Source organism: Ammodytes marinus (genome assembly GCF_949987685.1).
Source record: "Ammodytes marinus genome assembly, chromosome: 11".
NCBI lineage: Eukaryota > Metazoa > Chordata > Actinopteri > Uranoscopiformes > Ammodytidae > Ammodytes > Ammodytes marinus.
Window position 1 is genome coordinate 24967565 of NC_137215.1, and position 22397 is coordinate 24989961.

Here is a 22397-nt window from a genome sequence, read left to right on the forward strand (position 1 = left end):
GGGGGAGAGGAGTGCACTGCAAAAACATTGATTTTGAGACTGCAATTTAAGTTAATAACAAATAAAAATCATAAATAAATATTTTACAGAGTTAATTGTGCTTGTCATAATGTAGGCCTAATAAGGTAAAAGCATGGCTTGCAAAAATAGAGTTGATAAGCAAATAAAACATAAATAAATGGGGAAATTATCACACTATTTAAATAATTTTTATTTTATACATACTTTTACAGTTACAGACAAGTGACTAAATTAAGTTTAGATTTAAAATTCCTATTTCAGTTTGAAAAATATAGATGTAAAGTTTCTTTAAAAACAGCAGTAGAGAAGCAGTGTCTTTGTTTTGGTGATAAGTTGTTTAAATCTCTCAGAAATCTCTTCTTCATATTAAGATATAAAAAATTTGAATTATTCTTGCGTTTATGTTTTATTTAAATCAGCGGTACAACATTTCATTTGAGGGGGTAGAAATGAATTCCGCGCTTAATATCGTATCGTGATATCGTGATATCAATTGCAATATCGTATCGTATCGTACCCAAAATTTCATATCGTTACATCCCTACACCACACACAGTACCTTTAGGAGTTGGTGAGGACCTTTTTGGGTTTCCATTGTGTCACAGTACCGATGGCCATTTCTGGTAGCGGTATGTTTTCACATTCATTCGCTTTGCAGTAGACTTTTGATTAATTCCCTGGTAAAAGCTACACACCAGGATTCAGCATGTACTGTGTAACATCATGCGGTTTACCATGTGTTCCAGGGTTACTAAATAATACAAAGGCCCATCCCCATCGCCCATTAGCCTGCTTCCAGTCAAGTTGCCATCCACTTGTAATCAGCTGATCATTTCATGTGATTTTTGTGTGTATGTGTGTGTGTGTGTGTGTGTGTGTGTGTGTGTGTGTGTGTGTGTGGTTGGTGTTGTCTAGTGACCTTTTGGCATGACCAACATACCTCACATGGCACACATTTTCCTGCAGACAATATCTACACATGTTTGCTTTTTCAGTCTGTGTCTGTCTCTCTCTCTCTCTCTCTCTCTCTCTCTCTCTCTCTCTCTCTCTCTCTCACACACACACACACACACACACACACACACACACACACACACACACACACACACACACACACACACACACGACCCGATCCAAATAATGATTATATCAAATTCCCGAAGCCATACACTGGAGGTGAATTATTAATTATATTCAAAGGTTCTCACTTAAAACACACTCAAAGCAATTCAACCATTTCTAAACTATGGCCTAACTTTACTCCTGCTCTACACAAACACAAACACAAACACAAACACACACACACACACACACACACACACACACACACACACACATACACACACACACAAGTGTTAATGCTGGCATTGAACAAACCGGGGGCTGACAGTGAGTGATGGTCCTCAGCTGCTGGCAGTTCCAGGGATGAAGCCTAGCCTTCACTAAAAATATGGCCTGTAATTGAACCAAACCCTCCCAGGGAGTCCATACTGGCTACACGCTCTAATTTAAGAGCTCATCTGAGCGCTTTGTGATTGCACTGCGACACTCTCTCCCGTCGACCACCTCATCCTCAATTTGCACGTTCAGACTGTGATTGATGTTGGTCAATGACAGGGAGGAAGTGTGTGTGTGTGTGTGTGTGTGCGTGTTCATATGTGCACACTATTCGATCTACAAGATAGTATCTGGGAACAGGAGACGTGGAAGTTAAGAGCTCTTGCATTTTTTTTTGCCTTTCCCAAAATAGAACAGCTAACCGCACTCTGGCCAGACAGCCGTCCTGTGCAAGTGCCCTGATGTAATACTATACTATGCAATATGTTTGCTTTCACTCACATTCATTTAGTGTGCACAAAATACACACAGTTTAATTTCCAGTCAAACGCCACTGTCCCTGTCGAGAATACACTAAAGTCGACACAGTCATGTCTTCTGTTTACATTTGTACTTCACAGATGACTATGAATGTGCTGGGATGCAGAAACCAATACATTTTAATGAAGCCTCCACCTTTAAACTTAGCTCCATACGGAAATAGACAGTTGATATTAAATGTCATCCACGTGGGAAATAAGGTCAGCAGCTCACCAATGAACTCCTTAGGCAGCAACGTCTTCTGGTACACCTGTCAGCTTTAACCTACACTATGGCAACGCAATAAACCTGATACGCTGCATGAACACAATGTGTGCCCTTCAAAAGATGTACGTAAAAATAATGGAAGTTTTACATGGATAACTCCCTACATGAACATAATAGTAATGTTCTTGTTATAGCTGGGGAGGATAAAACATGGGCGGCTGGGTAAGGTGACATCGGAAAGTCATTACTAAGGACCACAGATACACTATATGAGCATGTCATGAAGAAAAAAAAGGCTTTGTTTGCAATGTGATTGAGCTGTGATTTAGAGAAGCAGTCCATTTGATGTTGTATTTAAGATTGAAGCATTACAATTTTTAGTAAAATGTCCATTGTAAAATGGTTTGTACAATTCCTTTTTACACAACAGTGATGGATATGCCGAATGTCAAGGACTTAAATCATTTTGTAGATAAAGTCTGCTCCAGTGAGCATTCACTGGTTATTTACATTTTTATTTTATTTCACCTTTGGTTTTATAGGCATGTTATTAAGAAAATTTAATTATTTACAATGGCAGCCGGATAAGCGACAAAACCTATGAAATACATTAGACCTAAAATACAATTTAAAATGACATAAAGTAGAATTAAATACCAAACTAAAATTGTCTTTGAAAACACATACAATCAGCAAGTATAACATGAGAAGTGTGCAGGTACATGGATGAATAAGTATTGTAACAATAGTGTTATCAGCCTCAACTTGAAGTTATATCTCACCCACCATTTTTTTTTAAACAACACAGCTATGCGAGTAATATCTTAGTGCTCAATAGGAGTATCAGTGTATTATCCCAGCAGGCTGACTTTTCTCATTGCAGCTCATAGCTCCCTTGTTGCTCTCCTGCCCAGCCCAGTGCAGGGGGCAACACCTTCAGCCCGTATTACTACAAGTATGAGGTAATTGTTGTTTGGTCACGTGAGCTGCTGCAGCAGCTGTCAAATGTGATGATAGCAGGAGAATCCTCGGCCCCGCCCCCTGCAGCCGATTGGACAGCTCACAGCCGTCTAGGGACCATCCAGATCAGCCAATAGAAGGACACAGAGAGACAGGGAGAGAAAGACAAATGTTAGTGTTGTGACTATGCTGAAAATGTAACAGTAAAGTACTATTTAAAAAGAAACAAACATACAAATTTGAATAGCATCTGAATTGTATAAACAACATTCTGCCTGAGAATGTAACATTGTATGTTTAATAGCAGATATAATATGTTCAACCTTGGCATTGACATTTTCTTTGAGTGCAAGTAATGTTGCTGTTAATCACATTTAATACGCATATTACCCTTTTCCCACAGTATCAGCTGTCAGTAATGAAGACAAGCCCAGTTTCCTGCTTCCCGTCAACTGTGACTCAGTTGGTTATAACTGTAAGTAGATTTATTTTCTGTATCATGTGTCAGCCATATCTTTTGACCACATGTATAATACAAACAAGCCAAAAGTTCCAAAACACAAAAGTCTAACGATCAGTCGATTGGATTTTGTGGGTGATGCATTTGTTTCTCAGATGTAATGACATCATTTCAGTTTAAGTTTTATGAAGTGAGATATGACTAGATTTAAAACAGGCAGGGGGTATCAAGAGACAGGCTAACATGGCTAAAAAAAACCTATCCTTTGCACAATATTGTACTTTAACCATTTCCATTTTTTGCTGACAACTGCATGGTAAAAACGGTTAAACTGACTTGGAGGTTCCCGTTCGTGTTTTATGTAAAGGACATAATAATAAATGTGTAACAAAAAGCTGACTCATTCCTGTACAATGTATTAATTTGTTATCTTACTTTAGGATCCCCCCCCCCCCAACCTGCACATTTCTTGGTACCCCATGCAGTTCAAGGCCCATTAGTATAGAGGGATGTGCTATTAAGATGGTTATGAGTTCACTAATTCAAGCAGACAGCCCACACCTGGCCAACTGCAGCACAGAGGTCAAATCTCTGTGTCTCCACTCCTTTCTTTCACTAACACCTACCTCCTCCTGTGGCGTCTCCATCTGCAGCTTCCTGTCCCCCTGGATCCCCTCTCAAGTATCCCATCCATCACACACACACACACACACACACACACACACACACACACACACACACACACACACACACACACACACACACACACACACACACACACACACACACACACACACACACACACACACACACACACACACACACACGGTACCACAGTGTGCAGGGATCATCTATTTATCTCCTTGACCACAAAGTCATGTGAAAATCAGACAGACACTTCCCCTAAATTTAGAACCTAAATAGTTTTCTTTTAACTTGAGAGAAAGATTTAAGTTACAACATTTCTAGTATCTAAATAAACATGTGGGGGTATATGCTTACACATTACAGTAATGCTTGACTGCATGGTAGAGCATGTCTAGCCAAAGGGAAATCAACAAGATGCCATTATTGTCTTTATTTAGGGGGTGATAATACTTATAGTGGGAATTAGATTTTGTTATTATACTTTTACACCCTGATAATGTTCCTAGGATTATCCTTTGTGTGTGCATCATATAGGCTGTTGGACATTGCACCAGTAAGTATGTGTGTGTGTGTGTGTGTGTGTGATAGCCCAACTCATTTACTTCAAGAAATAGTTTTTATTTCCAGAGTGGTTACTGTTCTAACATTCCCCTCAGTCATTGTGACAGATTACATTCCATTCAGCTGACGCTTTTTCGTTCATGTTATAATAATAGAAATCTTTATTTGTAGGCCTATAGAACTTTTAAAAACAAGATTACAAAGTGCTTTAAAGAGCATGTAAGTAGTAGCTTCAAATTAGCCAACCCACAAAGTGCCACATGAAGTGCAATATACAGACCTAGGCTATATGTTTTTAACATGGTTGTATAAAATCTTCCTAATGTATGTAATGATGTCATACCTTACACTCCTTGGTCCACGCACATCCCCAGCAGGCGGAGTGTATACTTTATCCAGAGCCCCTTGCTTTCAAACCAAAGCTCCGCCTCTTCTCCAGCAGAGCGCACCCACCTTGTCCACCACCAGCGGCACAGTGCACCAGGCAGCGAGTTGAACACACACAGGCGTGGAGCGCACCAGGGAACGGGCACGACTAACCCGGCTACAGCACTTCACATGTGGGTTAGGGAGAAACCGTATTGAGGACCCTTTAGGACTGAGTGGGAGGGGGGTCCTGTTCATTCTGTCAGCCTCGGGGAAAGGGGAACTCCTTTGACGGACAAATTTGGGAGTTCCGTAACCCGGTGGTGGTGGTGGTGGTGGTGAGGAGAAGGAGGTGGAGACAGATGCAGATCCAGTCCGACTCGTTGCGCTGCGCGGTCCGCCTCCGACGCTGGTGATGCCCGGTGTTCGCGGATCATCACCGCCCAGCAGCAGCAGCAGCAGCAGCAGGTTATTGAAAGCCAGGGGAGTAAGGTCAGGATTACAGGGCGTCTTGGGGGCCGGTGATGATGACTGTTAGGTCGGGATCATGGCAAACGGAACCGGTACCATCATGTTAAAATGCGTCGTGGTCGGGGACGGTGCAGTGGGCAAAACGTGTCTTCTTATGAGCTATGCCAATGACGCCTTTCCAGAGGAGTATGTGCCCACTGTCTTTGATCATTATGCAGGTAAGAACAATACAATACAGTTGTTCTATTGTGCTGTCTATCTATCACGAGCGTATTATGATAACACCTTGACAAAGCTGATCAGCTGCTATTCTGTGTTTTGTAATAATGTGTGAGTGAATGTAACGTTTCTCGAGAGTGAATTTCCTCTGCCACTCTTTCTCCAACTGCATTGGCTTGCATCTGTTGCTATAATCAAAACCACTTGTTTGCCTTCTCCATAGCAGAGAGGGGTTGGGGGGACCCTGAGCCCTCCCTCCCTCCCTCTCTCCCTCCTCTCAAACTGTTCTTTGTCATTTCCTTGCAGTGAGTGTCAATGTCGGGGGGAAGCAGTACTTGTTGGGACTCTATGACACAGCTGGTCAGGTACAGTTTATTTTTTCCCCTGGCCAGTTGCCAAGCATGTCAAGGGCACACTCACATACATACACACACTCTCTCTCTCTCGCTCTCTCCGTCTCTCACTCCATCTCTATCTCACTCTCCCTCCACCCCCCATGTGCTCCTGGGACTAATAACTATCCCCACACGCCCACGGGCTTCATATTCAGGCCAGACGCTAAGCTGCAACAGGTGATGGCTTTTGCACATGGGCTCTGCTGCCAGAAGTCTGGTGTGCCACGGACAGTGATGGTAGCGAAGGAGTTTCAATAGTTCTATTATGTGGAGAACAGGGCTCCAATGTCCAGTAGTGATGTCACAGGTTGGTTAATAGGGCCGCCTATAATGCCTGGGCTCTTTCTTTACAATGTGCCATTCAGTGGGGGCAATAGTTAAAACTGTACAGAAAATGCACTGGACTGAACTCACACACACACGCACACACACACGCACACACGCACGCACGCACGCACGCACGCACGCACGCACGCACGCACGCACGCACGCACGCACGCACGCACGCACACACACACACACACACACACACACACACACACACACACAAATAATAATGTTTCCACTCACCAGAAGAGCCAGTGTAAACACACAAAGACAGACACAGGCATGGCTCATGTGTGTGGAAAGCCCTGCATTATTTTCCATCCGTACCTCCAGTCTAAAGTTCTGGGGCGAAAATGATTATAATTCCATCTGTATGAGGATAAGATGATTAGACTGAAGCTGAAATGATGAGATCAAGTAATGGATGAGTCACAAATGAATCGGCAACAATTAGTTAATGGATTTATCGCTGTTGAGAAAGGTCACAGATTAATTGACAGTGAAAGTTGTCAAATTGTAGCCCTAGATTGGACAGGCCCTAAAGCATGAATCCTGGTATTTTAATGTGAAAAGCAGTAATGTGGAAGCAGTAATGTGGAAGGTACCCTTGGGAGTTTTCGACCACTAGTAGCACTATGGAGCAATGTTTTTACACGTGGGCACTTGATTTGCTTGAAATGTAGCTTTTGTGTGCTGTGGGGGCTGGCTTTAATGCTAATCTGTTGATTGTCAGTTTTCGCTAGTACACAACAATGCACCGTTGAGCTACGGTTATAGCTCGATATTTAGTAGGATTTCAGTCGGACTAACTAATGTTTACATTTATTTATTTATTTATGAGAGCTTTCAATCGGTAAAACACAAATCGATGTATATGTGATCGTGAACCCAACTTTTGTTTGCTAACCAGAAAACTACGCAGGTCACCTTTAAGTTTGAAAGTCCCTTCAGCTACAAGGCAACTCTGATGACCTTTGACCTCCTGTCTTTTACCGTAACCTAAAACTGTACACATGTCAAACTGTTGAATAGTTAACGCTTTTCCTCAGAGCCGGATATAACTGTGTGAAGTCAGAATGAGTCACAATCTGCTATCTGATCCGTCCACGGGAAAGAATAAAAACTAGGCAGCGGAAGGTCAACTGGGGAATATCCAGCCTGTTTCCCTGTTAGGCTCATTCATGAATGCTAAATGTCCATGAATAGAAAATCACCGCCAGCTTCGCTCTCTCTTCTCTCCACCCAAACGGCTACCTGTGGCTGCGTTAAATATATATACTCTGCATATGTCTTCTGGTTTCTTTCCCCCTTGAGAAAACAGATGGTAGAATTGTTACTACTCGGTTGTAAAAAGAGGAACTCAAACGTATTGTCTATTCTGCCCGTCTTTGATAGGGTGTGCATGTGCTGTGTGTCAGATGAGAGCTTGTTTTTTAGCTGATTCAGAGCGGCTCTGAAATGGAGAAGTTCTCCCAGATGTCTGCCGTGGCCACCGAGAGTAGAGTTACCGCTCTTCCAAAACGCACTTCCCCTCCACCCCAAACCCCCCCCCCCCCCCCCATCCCAATCCGCTCTAGACTCCGCTGACCTCTTTATGTGGAGCACAAGGCCAGCTGGTTATGTTTATAGCTTCAGCATCCCATCAAAGACCCGGCGCCCCAAAGAGAGAGACGGAGAGAGAGAGTGAGATGAAGGCAGAAAGAGGAAGAAAGAGAGAGAGAGAGGGGGGACAGATTGTGGGGAGGAGGGGGGGTGGGGGGTGGTATTGCTCAGAAAAGTGGATAAATTCAGTCCTCACAGTTTCATTTTCCTTTCACCTTCTCTCTCTCTCTCTCTTGCACTTGTAAGATTTAAAAACGCTCCCCTCATCATCTCCACCTCTGGCTGCCGCTACACAAGGCCTGTGTTTCCAAATCACACTCTCTTTCTTTTTACCATTCTACAATCTACAGCCGATCATATAAAGTATGTAGTTGACATGCAGTATACTGCGATTATGACATGCTTTTACATATTTAATTCATTATAACATCACACCTTGAACTTGCCTTTTGATTATATAACCGTCTCAGCGCTGGATGTTTTCACACGGAGGCTCAGTCGATGTGACGTAAAGAATTGCCCAAAAAGCATGCTGATTTCCACACAAAAAATCCCGAGCATAGTATTTCTATGCATGTTGAATCCGATCACATGAATTGGGACATCCTAAATCCTTTTCTACCTTACTCAATAGCAGGGAAGTATTGGTATTGGAATGCAAACCATGTATTGATTAGCTTCAATACATTGTCATCATAATATTTACTGTACGCCCAGGCTCCCACAATGTTTTGCTGTTACACAAGGTTATGGGCAGCACATTATGCGCCGCCGCCGTGCCCTCATCGGATACAATTTCAAGCCGTTGTGTCTGTGTAACATGTCAGGGCCACATCATACCGGCTCGTCCATTCGACTGAGCTCCAGTGCGCTCTGTCTGCTGCTGATACTTTCTTCTCCCCTGCCTGCTCCTGCCTGCGCGCTGCCACGTCGTCGCTCCCTCGGCCTCTGCCTATTGAATTACTCCATATGGAGGAAGCTCTGCCAGGTCTGTTTTGCTCAATGTGACCAGGGGAACAGAGGGGAAACTCTTTATTTATTCATCTATTCTCCTGCTGCTGTTGCTACTGCTCATGCTCTCAAAAACCTAGCACCGCCGCCCGAAGAGGAGCAACAGGGAAATAGGAAGTGGATGCTAAGTGCTGTAGTGGTACCCATGGAAACGCTTTAGGGTAGAGGGACTAAGAAGAAGTTGGGACCCTGCGGGAAGCGTAACTCGCCATCCTCTCTCCCACCTCGTTGATGGATTGTTCTGTTCCTCATTTGCTGAGCCCATTTTTAAATGTCCTCCTCACACTCAACTGCACATCCTGTAATGACTTTTACCACTCGACTTCCCCCATTACCCATACCCTGTCCCCGTGCTGCGTGGTACAGTCTGATGAGTGTCTTTTGACTCAGTAACCCACAGTGGCCCACTGACCCTCAGAGCAGGGTATGGGGGGGGGGGAGCAGGTGGGGATTGGGGCGAGGTTTAGAAGGTGGGGAGTGGAAATGGTTTTGCCCAGCTGGAAGCCTGTCACCACTCAGCTGCTTGGATACACAGAAACCGGAATACTAGACATGCCTCAGCTCCCGCTTTAGAGTAGACCTATAACTTGCTGATCTTCTGTATGAGGGAGAGGCCCACGCAAGAAAACCTTGAAACAAATATTCTACTGTATACATTTTCTAAAATATGAATATGCTGCCTTGGTCTGATTTGTTCTTTGTGCGTGATGGTTGCATAAAGACAACAGAGTAAACATATCAATCAATCAACGCAGCTAAGGCGGGGAGATGTCCCGATTTTCGGTCCATAGAATGGGTCAAACTCCAAAAACACTGGATCCTCCCATGATGAAACCAATAGCCTATTTCCTGCTTGGTTAATGTACATTTTTCAAACTTCTTCTGCCAGTTCTTATCACTTTTCTTATTGTAAACCAATCCCGTGAAAAAGGCTGAAGAATATTTCTCCATATGCGAATACTTTCCAGCTCCCCTTCCTGAGGCGCTGAGCCCCAAGTGCATTGGCTCCTTCTGTAACATAGCTTATGTCTCGAAAAACATGATTACAAATGTATTTCATTGTTTTTTAAAGGCTCAGTAATTTGTCATGGGGAATAGCTGTGAATTAATACACATGTGTTGCTTGCTAGATTTGGTCAAAATAAACTACAACTGTGTGTGTTAATGGTAATACAGGAACATGTAAATGCTACAATGTGGCCCATTGATCTTTTTTAATGAACAAATAAGCTCTATTGCACAGAGGATATATCAGGCTTTTGCTAAACAGAAAGTACTTTAGTTAATAGTAGGAGCTGTACATAACCCCTAATGACATCATAAGGTGTTATGATAGCTCGAGGTAGGACCCAAAAGCAGAACAGATACCCAGGTAGTCAGTTTTAGAACAAAGTCAATTTTCAGGCTGGCAGGACACTGGACGGCAGGGCGGCGCCGCGAGCATAGGCAGGTGGGTAATCCGGGAAACCTCAGGCAGGCGAGCAGGACAGGTGAACAGCGGAGGCAACTGGCACGGAAGGGAAAAAGGAGCAGTGTTAAAATCAACTCCAACTTGAGACGTGAAAGAAAACAATAAACGAAGAGCTTAAGCTCGGGAATCATACCGCTCTGATACGTAGTATACTCTGGCGCTGAATGACTGGAGTCCACAGGTTTAAATAGAGAGCCCTGATTAGCCCAACGATCCACACCTGGAAACAGCCTGCCCTGGAGTGCCACCACGCCCACATGCCAACAGGGAAGCCGACACATGGAACAACAAAAAAAAGGAGAGACAGACGAGGGAAAACACACAGAAGAGGAGGAGGAGGGACTGCCGAGCCGTGAGTCATGACATAAGGGACATCAAAGCTCCTCCTCAGTCACCTCACCAAACATACTGTATATGAAATGAATTGACATTGGCGTGCATTAACGCTCAGGCATGTGATTATTACACATACATCATCATCATGATCAATCATTAAGCATCAGAAGCTTTTTATTCATGGGGTCAAATCCAGTCCTGCTAAAATGTGCAGATCAGAGACCAAACTTTGTGAATAAGAGAGCGTCAGTGTTTAGGATTGCATTCCCGGCCGGCGGCCATGTCAGAGCAGGCGTCTCTGACTCTGTTGACACAGACAGTTTATAGAACCCAGAGGAGGCTTTAGAGAAAGTAGAAAAGGAGAAAGATAGAAAAAAGAGAGAGAGAGCAGTGGATGGAGGACGAGGGAATGACTCACTGATCTCATTGAACTCATATGTCACAGAGTCAACAGAGCGAAGTCAAACTCAAGGCTGGCCAATGAAGATGCAGAGTCTTGCCCCCGTAGCAATGTATGGAGAGAAGTTACTGTTCACACGTCTGACGGACACACACTATAGGCTCCTTCTTTCGCTTCCTTTTTTAAAATGTCATTCCTGTGCTCCCTTGGCACTGATCATAATATTTACTGTGCGCTCCTGACTACCTTGGACAGAGTCATAGATGTATTGGGAACTGTTGAACCGATATAATGGTGTGTCATACAAAGCACCTTAACAACAGCTCAAGTGTAAACATCTCTGGACCGAGCACTGATCAAACTTAAAGGCCTACTTCACCGGTTTGAATATGAAGGTGTATTGAATTCTGAGATCCTATGTAGTATAAATGTGCAAAAAAAATTAAAATCGGTTCATCCTAGCCTGAGAAAAGGCAGAAAGAGTGTTTTTTTTAACCCTATATTTCTATTTCTCGTGACATCACAGAAAGAGAAATATAGGGTTAAAAAAAACGTACTTTGTAAATATTACTGTGATGTCACAGTAAAAGACATCACAGTAACACTCTTTCTGCCTTTTCTCAGGCTAGGATGAACCGATTTCAATTTTTTTCGCACATTTATATTACATAGGATCTCAGAATTCAATACACCTTCATATTCAAACCGGTGAAGTAGGCCTTTAAGACTTAGCACAGGAGCTAGAGGTACACTCTGTTAGTGTCTGACTGTGTGTACACTGTGAGAGGACTAGCGGGCATGCTGTGTTTGGTAATGTTTCATGGCTGTGCTGAGGAAACAGAGACGGGGCTCAGAGAAGCTGTTTACAGTAAACTGCTGAGTGGCTATCACTGTGTTCCTACGTAGGTGGCTCACCAGGGAATAGCAGGATTCACTTTGTGCAAGCAAAGGTCACAAGCACACAGAGAGACACATAAACACGCTCAGAGTGTTGCTCCCATGTGGCGGACATAGTGCGTCTATGGGGGCAGAGAATAAGCACATGACGTCTATGTGAATGCTAGGGCAATGTTTTCTTTTCTTTTTACCAAGTCATTAAAGGTGGAGTGAGTGATTCTGGAGAATGCTTATTGTCAAATCACTTTTATCAAAATCATTGAATATCTCCTCACGATCTGCTACCTGTATGTACTGTGTGAGAATAATCCATGGTTAATACACATCTTAGGCTCTGTAAATAGACATGATGCTAGCTCAATTGGCCCCCTTTGTTTACATACCAGTTTACAGGGCCTTTCCTGTGTATTAACACTGGAGTTATTATTTCAGCGCACACACACACAGTATGGGCAGGTTGCAGTGGTGACAAAAAGTGATTTAACAACAAGCGTTCTCCAGAATCACTGACTCCACGTTTAACTTAAAAAAAAAAAAAGTGAATTCATGAAAAAGTAGTTTGACCAAAAACCTAACTGCAGACAAGTCTCTTAGCGTTTGTCCTCCTGTGACATAGTATTTAGCTCAGCTTGCATGGAGTGCCATTTGGTTTGCAGCCATCCATAACTGATTCATAGCATCAGGAAATTCAGATAGTGTCCGGTAACCGGTGTCAGTCACTGTATAGTTACGGAAACGACAGCTGTTTTCTAAAGACTCAATCATCTCATGTGTCATATCATAACCTCGACCCATCTGGCCCTCTAAGAAGTTCATAACAGCCACCATGAAGCCTTTGACATCTCTGCACGACTCGGCTCAGTGATATACTGCACTCATTTGGAAGTAAGAGGATGAACAACTCATACATTTTTGATTTATAGCCACTTGACTTTCTCTAGCTCAGCATAGTAGTCTAGGCTCTAAGATTTGTATGCCGTTTCCTCATCTACTTCAATCTAATATAAAGTCAGTGCGTGTTAAATCTAATAGACGGGCAACAATAGATGACACACCGGGCGGGCTGATCTACTGCTTTTCCGGAGAATCTCCTGACATTCATCTCATTTGCATAACCTTTTTTCCTCGTAATGCATTTGCGTGAGAGGGACTTGTTTCTGAGAGTTACAGCGGTGCTATCTTATTGGGCTTTGCTGTGTGCGTTTAGAATAGAAGGGAATACAATAAATACATTGCCATGAGCTCGGTTTTCCCATTGCAGCCTGAGCTATATCTTGCACAGTGCAACATTGCGTCCAATTAGCTTTTGATTTCAGGAGATTTGGACAATAACATTCCCCAGATAAAGAGATTGAGATTGATTCCATCGGTGCGAGTTGGTCTGGTTGAGTCATATCTAATTACTGGAGGTCCATTGATCACCCGCGTCCTCAAGCCAGCAGCAGCAGAAAACCATCCCAGTGTGTGCCAGAAGGAGAATGCGTGAGAGATGCGGCATGAATATTCATATGTGTGTGAGTCGGACACCCTGTCAAAAGTGGTTTATTTATCGTGAAGACAAGAGAGCGCTTGATCTGGCACACAAAGGACAGTCTTGCGCCCGTAATTTAGGAGATGGCAGTGTGTCTGGTTTTCAGTGTCTTGCGGCGAGGCCTTGCTCTCAGGACCGCAAAACGAAAAGAAAAATCCTTAATGATGTCTAGCTGTCAGAAAAGGGAGAGCAATAGAAGTAAATCTCTCATGTGAAGGTCATCTTCACACTTTTCTTCATTTCTCCATAACTCATTTCCAAGTGCAGGTTTTATTTTATTCTTACCACTCCTGTCTCACATACCTCACATCCTTTGTATAAAACAGCCACGGAGCTATAGCTAATCACAGTTTTAGATTACCACTCTTGGCTACAGTGAAGAGTAAAAGTATGTCCGTCTTCAAAGCTCTTTTTTTTTATTACATGCTTTAATATTTCACAAATGATTGTTTCCCCAATGTTCAGAAACGGAAATGAATCATGTCTGCTCATTTGTTCCTGACCTATTGTTCCTCCCCTGACCTCTGATACTAACCATCCGTGTCCTTGCCTCCTCCTTCTTCTTCTTCTTCTTCTTCTTCTTCTTCTTCTTCTTCTTCTTCTTCTTCTTCGTCTTCTTCTTCTTCTTCTTCTTCTTCTTCTTCTTCTTCTTCTTCTTCTTCTTCTTCTTCCAGGAGGACTACGACCGCCTCAGGCCGTTGTCCTACCCCATGACCGATGTCTTCCTCATCTGCTTCTCGGTTGTTAATCCGGCCAGTTTCCAGAACGTGCGTGAAGAATGGGTGCCGGAGTTGCAGGAGTACGCACCCAGTGTCCCCTACCTGCTCATTGGCACCCAGGTTAGTGCTCCCCATTCTCTGCTGCTCACACCACACAGGCCTTCACATTTAAAAGATATGTGATGAGAGAAATACATATTAGTATGATGAGATATATAGATTATTGTATTTCTCTATATAATACTAAACAGATGTGTCTCCTTACAGATCCAATAAGGGATCTTTATTATGTATGCATGGGAAATGAAATGTTGCAATATCTGTCACATCTGTTCTGATATTTTCTGAGAATACTTGTTCAGAGATGATTTGTATAGTGTTTGATGAAGTCACATATGCAGAGACTCACTCTCAATATCCTAAAAGAGAAAATGGAAGAGTCAAGAAAAGGCAGAACATAAGAATGCTCACGCTCCCATAGCTGAGAACAGTATGCAGATCATGAGGAATCACTTAAAGCTGCCAATGATCAGTCAAATTGTACCATTTGTACATCCGTCCAGACAAATCTGACATTGAGAAAAAAGGGTAGCATCCTTCCCGTACCTGTCTAGTAATACAACATACTTTGAAAGGTGGAGGTAGTGCTAGGTTGAAATCTAACCTTGACTTCAGCATCTTCCGGGTAACAACACAAAGTCCCCATCTAGCTGCTTCCAACCAACCTGGTGGCCGTCCACATCACCAAACAGTTCTCTATGTACACAGCTAGCAGACACAGCAACAGAAGCATTTTATTTGGAGTCATGTTTCATGTCACACTCCTCTAGGTTCTCGTTTTGGTCTCCAACAACTTCTTGATCGGGAAATATCTGGCTCCTAGATGCTCAACTGTGTTCACCAGCTAGTCGCTAACTAAGTCCTCACTGATCAATACATCTGACTAAACCAGAAATGAACTTGTGCAAAGATGTTAAAGCTGGGTTAATTGTCTTTTGATCTTCTTAAAGAGGTTTCACTCAACTCATGCTCATGTGAAGAAATGACGCTCACCCTATGTATATCAACTTATTTCTCCAGCTTAACCTTAAAACCCACCGCCAATACAGTACGCCCTCTGAAAAATGAGTGCTGACTTGGGGTGGGTGATTTCTGGTCCGTGTTCCCTGGCAACCAAATGCCAGTGCAGCCAAGGCCCAGCGGTTATGAGCAGGATGGAGTGGGTGTCTGATTTATCTGGCGTCAGCTGATGTTGACTGGCCTTTTATCAGTCCCCTCCATAACTCACCGGCCGCTCTTCGGCAGGATGCTGATATGCACACACGGGCTTCAGTAACAAATCACACCGGTCCAGGATAAAGGGTTAATGAAGGTGGCTCCCAGGGAGATTGTGCAGGTGGACGCATTTAAAAATCGTAATTGGTCGTTACAGAGATGGGGATGAGTTGTGTTTGTGTGCTGAGCATTGCAATGACTGAGTAAAAGAAGAGAGTGAGGAACCTTGTGGTCTGCTGTGAAATCGTTTCTGCACAGGAGCAGGAAGTTTGGGGCCAACATGGCTTTGTTTCAAAATGAGTCAGTTGGACAGTTGAGCTTATGTTTTAGAGGCATGGAGAAAAAGTGATGCAATACCTGATGTTGGCAAATCAGACAGAGAGTCAGGAAGAAACTAATAGAGCTTTTATTAAATATCCATATATCATAATGTTGATAACAACGTTGAATGAGGAAGTGTCGTATGTCTCTTTCAGATTGACCTGCGTGATGACCCCAAGACCATTGCCAAACTGAATGACATGAAGGAGAAGCCCATCCCCACTGAGCAAGGACAGAAACTAGCCAAGGAGGTTTGTATTGTGTTTTTGTCTGAATGTTAAAAAAGTAAAGTAGGTTAATACGCAGGTGGTGAAATACATTTTGACTTTCAGTGTTGTAGCAGTTAGCTGTCAGGTCCAGTTAGATTCCTGCGTGTGGACTTGACCCAGGAATGTCTCCGTAAGAATGTCATTTCTCCAGTGAAATGCCCAGAATAAGACCTCTGTGCATTCTTTGCCTTGAAATGAATCCGGGAAGACATTCTGGGTCAACATGGATGTCCAGCAGAGTTTGAGGCTGTACGACAGGCAATGATAAAATATATTACAATTTAGACTCATTTAAAAGTTGATTATCCATGCAGTTTTGGCAACCTTATATTGGATTTAGATGGACAGATTTTGATTGATTGATTGTCTCCTGGGAGGCCACCAGGATTTGAAAATCATTCAAAGAGCTATTATACATATACAGTATATATACAACCAATTGGATGCTCTACTGGTTTATTCTGTATATTTGGGCACTTATATAAGCAGACAATTACATTATATGCAATACTTTACTCACACTGAGTGTGCATAAAAAATATGTGCTGTAACTGCAGATGGACCAGAATAGTGCATAACAACCACAGGGACAATTAAGTATAGCTTAACACGAGATTACCATGTAAAACTGCCTTACTAAAAATGTCTTGTCTAATGTTTGGTCCTTTCTGTTCTCCTCATCAGATTGGTGCATGTTGCTATGTGGAATGTTCAGCTTTGACCCAGAAGGGACTGAAGACGGTGTTCGACGAGGCCATCATTGCCATCCTGACTCCCAAGAAAAAGAAGGGAGCTCTGAAGAGAAGGCTGGGACCCCGCTGCATCAACTGCTGTCTGATCACGTGATACAGAAACCCAGAGATCCTTCAGCGACCAACCATAAACCAAACCTGGACAGAAGGCAAAAAAACAGACAAAAGGGAAGGGGGAATAAAATGCACAAAAGGACTGAAGTGGACAAAACAAGAGCTACCTTTTAAGCTGTAGGGCTCTGGAAAGGCCATAACTCTCTCTCTCTCCTGCTGTCCGACATGGGTGAAGGATGCAGTTTACTACCAAAGGAGCCCAAAACCCAAGTCAGTCTCTTCATCAAAAAGACATTTCCCTCGGAAGTACCTTCTTTTATATCCATTTTTAATCATATCTCCTGTGCGAAATCGTTGTAAGGTGTCATACGAAAAAATGCAAAAAGACATTTAGTTTTTAAAAGAAATGCTACATTTGAAAGAGTTCATTTCTGCTATTTCTATAGTTTTGAAAGCTATATTATTGATTTGTGAATCGGTAGGGAAAACCTGAAGCTGATAAATGTTGAGGGGGATGACTCGAGTGACAGTAGTTAGGACATACACTGCTGGACAAAGAGGCCTAGTTTTTTCAATTGAACTGACTCCTGGTCCACCGAGTCCGTCTCCAGTTATTGGTCAGTTAAGGACATGCAAATGAAACCACATAAGGGGCTATGCATTGTGTGGGAAAAAAACACAAATGAGTGAAATGCTCCTCAGTGAAATGTTGGTCCTAGAACTATATCATTTTAAAGTTTGAGAGTCTTGTTTTTGCCTTATGGAACCCCATTGTTTTATAGTGTGGCATGCCAAAACATACTGTAAGTTAGGACTGGGGCGGTGGTCTTCATCAGTAACTGAAGAGGTCTGTTATCCATTTCAAAAAGATATGTTATCCAAAGTTTATGTTTGTATATCTCTAAAATAGGGATGTTCAAGTCTGTGCGAATATTATCTTCTCAACTGATGGCTTTCCTTATTATGTTTTAATTTTGTTATCCTGCAATAACGTGTCATCCTTTCATCGCCTTTAAGAAGGTTTAGATAAGAGAGAGGAAGAAGAGGGATCTCATTTTAGAAATGAACCTCTTGATTCATATCCAACGTCCAAAGAATCAAATGCACACTTTCATCTAAGTAGGTTGCTATGGTGACCTAATACTGTAGTCTATCTCTAATGCACAACATGAAGCACAGTCAGCGCCACTTCATTTCCCGGCACAACAAAGCACATTCCTCTGCTTTAAAACACTGATCCTCTCCTCTCCCTGAACAAAAAGGAAGATTGAAGCACAGAATATGCACTCTGTTCCTCATGGCACAAACATGAGAATAGCACACCATGTTACCACGCACACAGTCTATAAAGTCCCTAAATTAGCCTACATACAAATATCAGCTTTTCAAGAAATGCAGCCGTTTGCGCAAGCTGTTCGTAACTTCAAACTGGGCCTAGCTTTAACCTAAGTGTTGGACATGGACATGTCACTATACCTTCTATATACTATCTATGGTCACTACATTTAAACTGGTTACCCCACAGGAAATAGCTCTTAGGTAGAGTTGAGTTATTACTTACGTAGTATTAACACCCAGTGGGCCCACCAGGGGAAGCTGTTGTTAGCATGGTTTTAGCCAACTAAACCAACTTACAAAACAGTTGTAGATAAAGAAGCAGCTCTAAAATGCATCACTTTGCCCCCTAACTGTTATTTTTGGTGCTTATGTTAGTATGTTAGTATGCTGCCAAATTCATTAAATCACAGGGTTGAAACAAGTTAGTGCTAGCTTTGAAGTAGGCTACAAACAGATGTCGTGATGCATTTATGAAAAGCTAGTGCAGCCCAGGTTGTAGAATTGATTCAATCCTGCAGAATAATAACCATGTTGGAAGTTTTAAGGTCTTTTACATTATGAAAAATATGAAAACATTAGTCTGGCCACCTCCGTGTACCGATCCCATCCTGTTGTAGAAACAGGTTCTACCATAGCAAGCCATTGATCTGTGTTAGATTATGCAAAATTTCAAATATAAATTGAGATAATTTGTGGAGTTTACCCGATTTAGAGATAAGCTTAAATATCCATGATCCCCCTTAATACAATTGTATGCAACAAAAGGTATGCCTACGTGTCTATATTTTTGTAAGTGATAACTTGAGGTGTTGACTGAACCTTTCTTGCAAGCCAAACATCAGAAATATCAGCTCCTCTTGTTTATATGCATTTATTTGCTTTGTCAAACTTTTTTTTTTAAATATATTAATCAAAGGTGCCAACTCTTGCCAAATGACTATTGTTAATTTTCTGTTCAGAGTCATATGATGATTGATTAAAGCTTTAATGTAAATGGTGCTTCTCCTCTCTGTCCCAGCCTGCGTTGTACGTATAAACTGAATGTGGATCAGATCGCAAGGGTGAACTGTCTTCAGTCACACGGACAGTTTTGCTTGCTTTCGTCGTGTGAGGGCCACCCGCAGGATCCAGAGCCTATAAGTGCCGCAGCAACCAATGCATTCTCCCGCCTCTCTTCTCAATAAATGTGTTTACTGTGTTTATACATTGTGTTGGAGGGTTTAACTTGGAGAGCATTAGCATTCGTGAAATTAACATGTGTAGTGTGTTCATTCCTGGAACTGGAAGGGCATTTTCGTTATGGTTCAGACATCACTGGGTTGACTTGAAAAGCAGGTCAACAGAATTCAACTCCTTGTGTTCGAATGAATACAAACAAATCCTCTAGATTAATGCATGATTTGATTTGCCTTTTTAGGACAGTTTCTTTTTTCTGACCAACTTCTTAACGATGATGCCATTTCATTAATTTACTACTTGAGCCAATTTAGGAGGATGAGTTGTGTTTCTGGATCTTGAGCGCCACTTGGTGGATAATAGAGGGCACTGTAACATGCCCATTAAGTTACTCTGCTGCACATATACTGTAGTTTCCCATTTGAGAGGTTCTTCAACCATTGGATGCTCACCAGAGGCCTTTGTTCTACACCCTCCACTATGAATAGACTTGTTCAAGGTGAGTTATGACTATTGATTGATTGATTGATTCAATTTTATTTCAGACATATCAAAAAAAGAAAAATTAAAAGCATGAAAATACAATAAAAAAATATGTTCAAATGATTTCACAAATAAAAATAAACAAAAAGTAAGAACTATAGTAAGAACAAAACGAATCACCTCAAAAAGACTCTTTCAAGCCTCTGAATAGTTCTGAATATAAGGTTACCTTGCCAAAGAATGGCACCAGACAATGTTCACAAAGTTCAAATAGATGTCTTTGATAATCACAATCTCATCATTTAAAATAAAGCTATCGTTCAAGATAGCTGTGGAGATGAAACACCAGCTATGCATTCTTTCCTACTGGAGCAAATGACAGCAAGCCTTCAGCAAAGGGGTTTATCATGTTTAATTATGGCTGTAATGACTTCTCTTTGAATAAAGTTGCCTTTGCAGAATCACTTTTCCAAAATAATTGCAAACATTTATAGAATAAAGGCCTAAAATGTTTGCTGCTATGCATTTTGCTGACTTAAAATGTTGCTGGTGCTTTTTCGATCCAATACAAATTGATTGAATCTACAACTTCCTTTGGGTTGTTCTTCTTTTCGCACAAATCACCATGTTTAGACACGTTTCCATTCGTAGCCAAACTCCATCAAGGCGCTTGGTTGCTTTCAATAGAAGACGCTGTAGGATAGACTTAGATGTGCCCCCCTTTGGTGAGCAGTTTGGAGCAGTGGCCTCAGCGGGGAACACCTGCCCAGTGACCCACGAGCAATGCAGTACCTCATTAAGTTAAACAAGTATGCCTGAGTTTTCAGGGGTAAATGGTCTGTGGATAATTTCCGCATTTCCAATTCCCCGAAGTGGGCCGCTGTAATGGGAAGACAAGCTGTGTGTTAGCAGGAGAAAAGGATTACTCCTGTAACACTGGATCTGAGTTTACTCAGAAGATTGAGGGAATGGGCAGAGTGGAGCTTTTATTAAGATGCTGGTGGTGCCCAGTCACTGCACATTTTTCTCAAAGCATCATGAATGAAGATGAGCTCATTTTTGATCTTGCATGAAGCCTGAGCAAAAGTTTTATTTGTTTTATAAAAATGTTAAGTCTTCCATGTGCCGTGAGACTAAAGGTGCGGCCACACTACCTACCTTTTGCTGTGTGCATAACACAGCTAAAATGTTGCTTGATCATTTTGTGTCAAAAATGGTTATACGCGCGTAACTCCCGATAATTTATTTCCCCTAATCAACCATGGCTGCGATCAGACCCGACCCGACACAACAGCGTGCATGTCCGCACAAAACAACAACAACACGGCCAACAACTGTGCCAAAAGACACATAACTGAACAGCACAAATAGCCCAGCATTAAAACAGCATTGCATATTCACGCTGCTCGGAAATTCATACAAACAGCAAGGCAGCTACATAACAAACACAGTTACAGCAGCATCGGTGCACGGCGGTACAAAATAAAGGCAAGTAGCCAACATTACCCTACCTGGCTGTGACGGGACCGTGGCTGGCGTAGATAAACACCGGTGCTTCGCTGTATGGTCGTGAAAGTTCCCCGGACATAGCCGTCATGTTTGGGTTCATAATATGAGGCGCTAGCCGCCCGCACACAACCGGGTGAGTTAACTAATGCTATCCGGCACTAACTTGGTTTATCGGCTAAAACACAGCTACACATATTCACTGAATTAACCAGGAAGTCCAATCTCCTGGTTTACTTTCCCCACGTCTTCTATTCCCGAGCGGCTGTCATACAGCACCGGCCGCCCGCAATACATTTTCCTCCTCTGTGTTTCTCAGCCTCTGTGTACACTGTTCTCCGACCGTGCCAATGTATGTGACGTCGGGTCAAGCTCAACGCTGATTGGCCAATGCGGCTAAGCGTCACGCGTAGGAGCGTAAAAAGTTAAATTTTTTGAACTCCGCGCGTAGGTGCGTATATACGCAGCTCATACGCGGCTAACGCGCCTACAGTGTTGCTTTAGCTAGCGTGTGTAACGCATCTACGCGCCATCTACACGCCATCTACACGCGTAAACCAATGGTTCCCTATGGAAAAATTGACGAATTTATACACGTCTGTACGCGTGTAAAGGTGCGGCCACACCACACGCACCTTAAGTCTAATGACAAACATTTAGGATTAGTAAAATTACTCATAACATAGTATGTTAAAGCAAATGATTTTGATTCCTCACTCTCGTTTTTTTGCTGGATGCTTGCA

The 22397-nt window shown here is 42.5% G+C and overlaps 1 protein-coding gene across 1 annotated transcript; it reads left to right on the plus strand.

Moving 5' to 3' along the window:
• The first annotated feature begins 5348 nt into the window (after positions 1–5348).
• Positions 5349–19499, plus strand: rhoq (ras homolog family member Q). Its single transcript, XM_080036737.1, has 5 exons — positions 5349–5790; positions 6098–6156; positions 14436–14600; positions 16232–16327; positions 17030–19499. The coding sequence occupies exons 1-5, from the start codon at positions 5649–5651 to the stop codon at positions 17189–17191; spliced, it is 624 nt and encodes a 207-aa protein (XP_079892863.1). The 5' UTR covers positions 5349–5648; the 3' UTR covers positions 17192–19499.
• The last annotated feature ends 2898 nt before the right edge of the window (positions 19500–22397 follow it).

What these genes read in the sequence shown, in the direction of transcription:
- rhoq (XM_080036737.1), top strand. Translation starts at nt 5,649, where the DNA reads ATGGCAAACGGAACCGGTACCATCATGTTAAAATGCGTCGTGGTCGGG. An exon ending in TGTCTTTGATCATTATGCAG is followed by an intron (nt 5,791 to 6,097) that starts GTAAGAACAATA and finishes ATTTCCTTGCAG; the next exon opens with TGAGTGTCAATGTCGGGGGG. An exon ending in TCTATGACACAGCTGGTCAG is followed by an intron (nt 6,157 to 14,435) that starts GTACAGTTTATT and finishes TTCTTCTTCCAG; the next exon opens with GAGGACTACGACCGCCTCAG.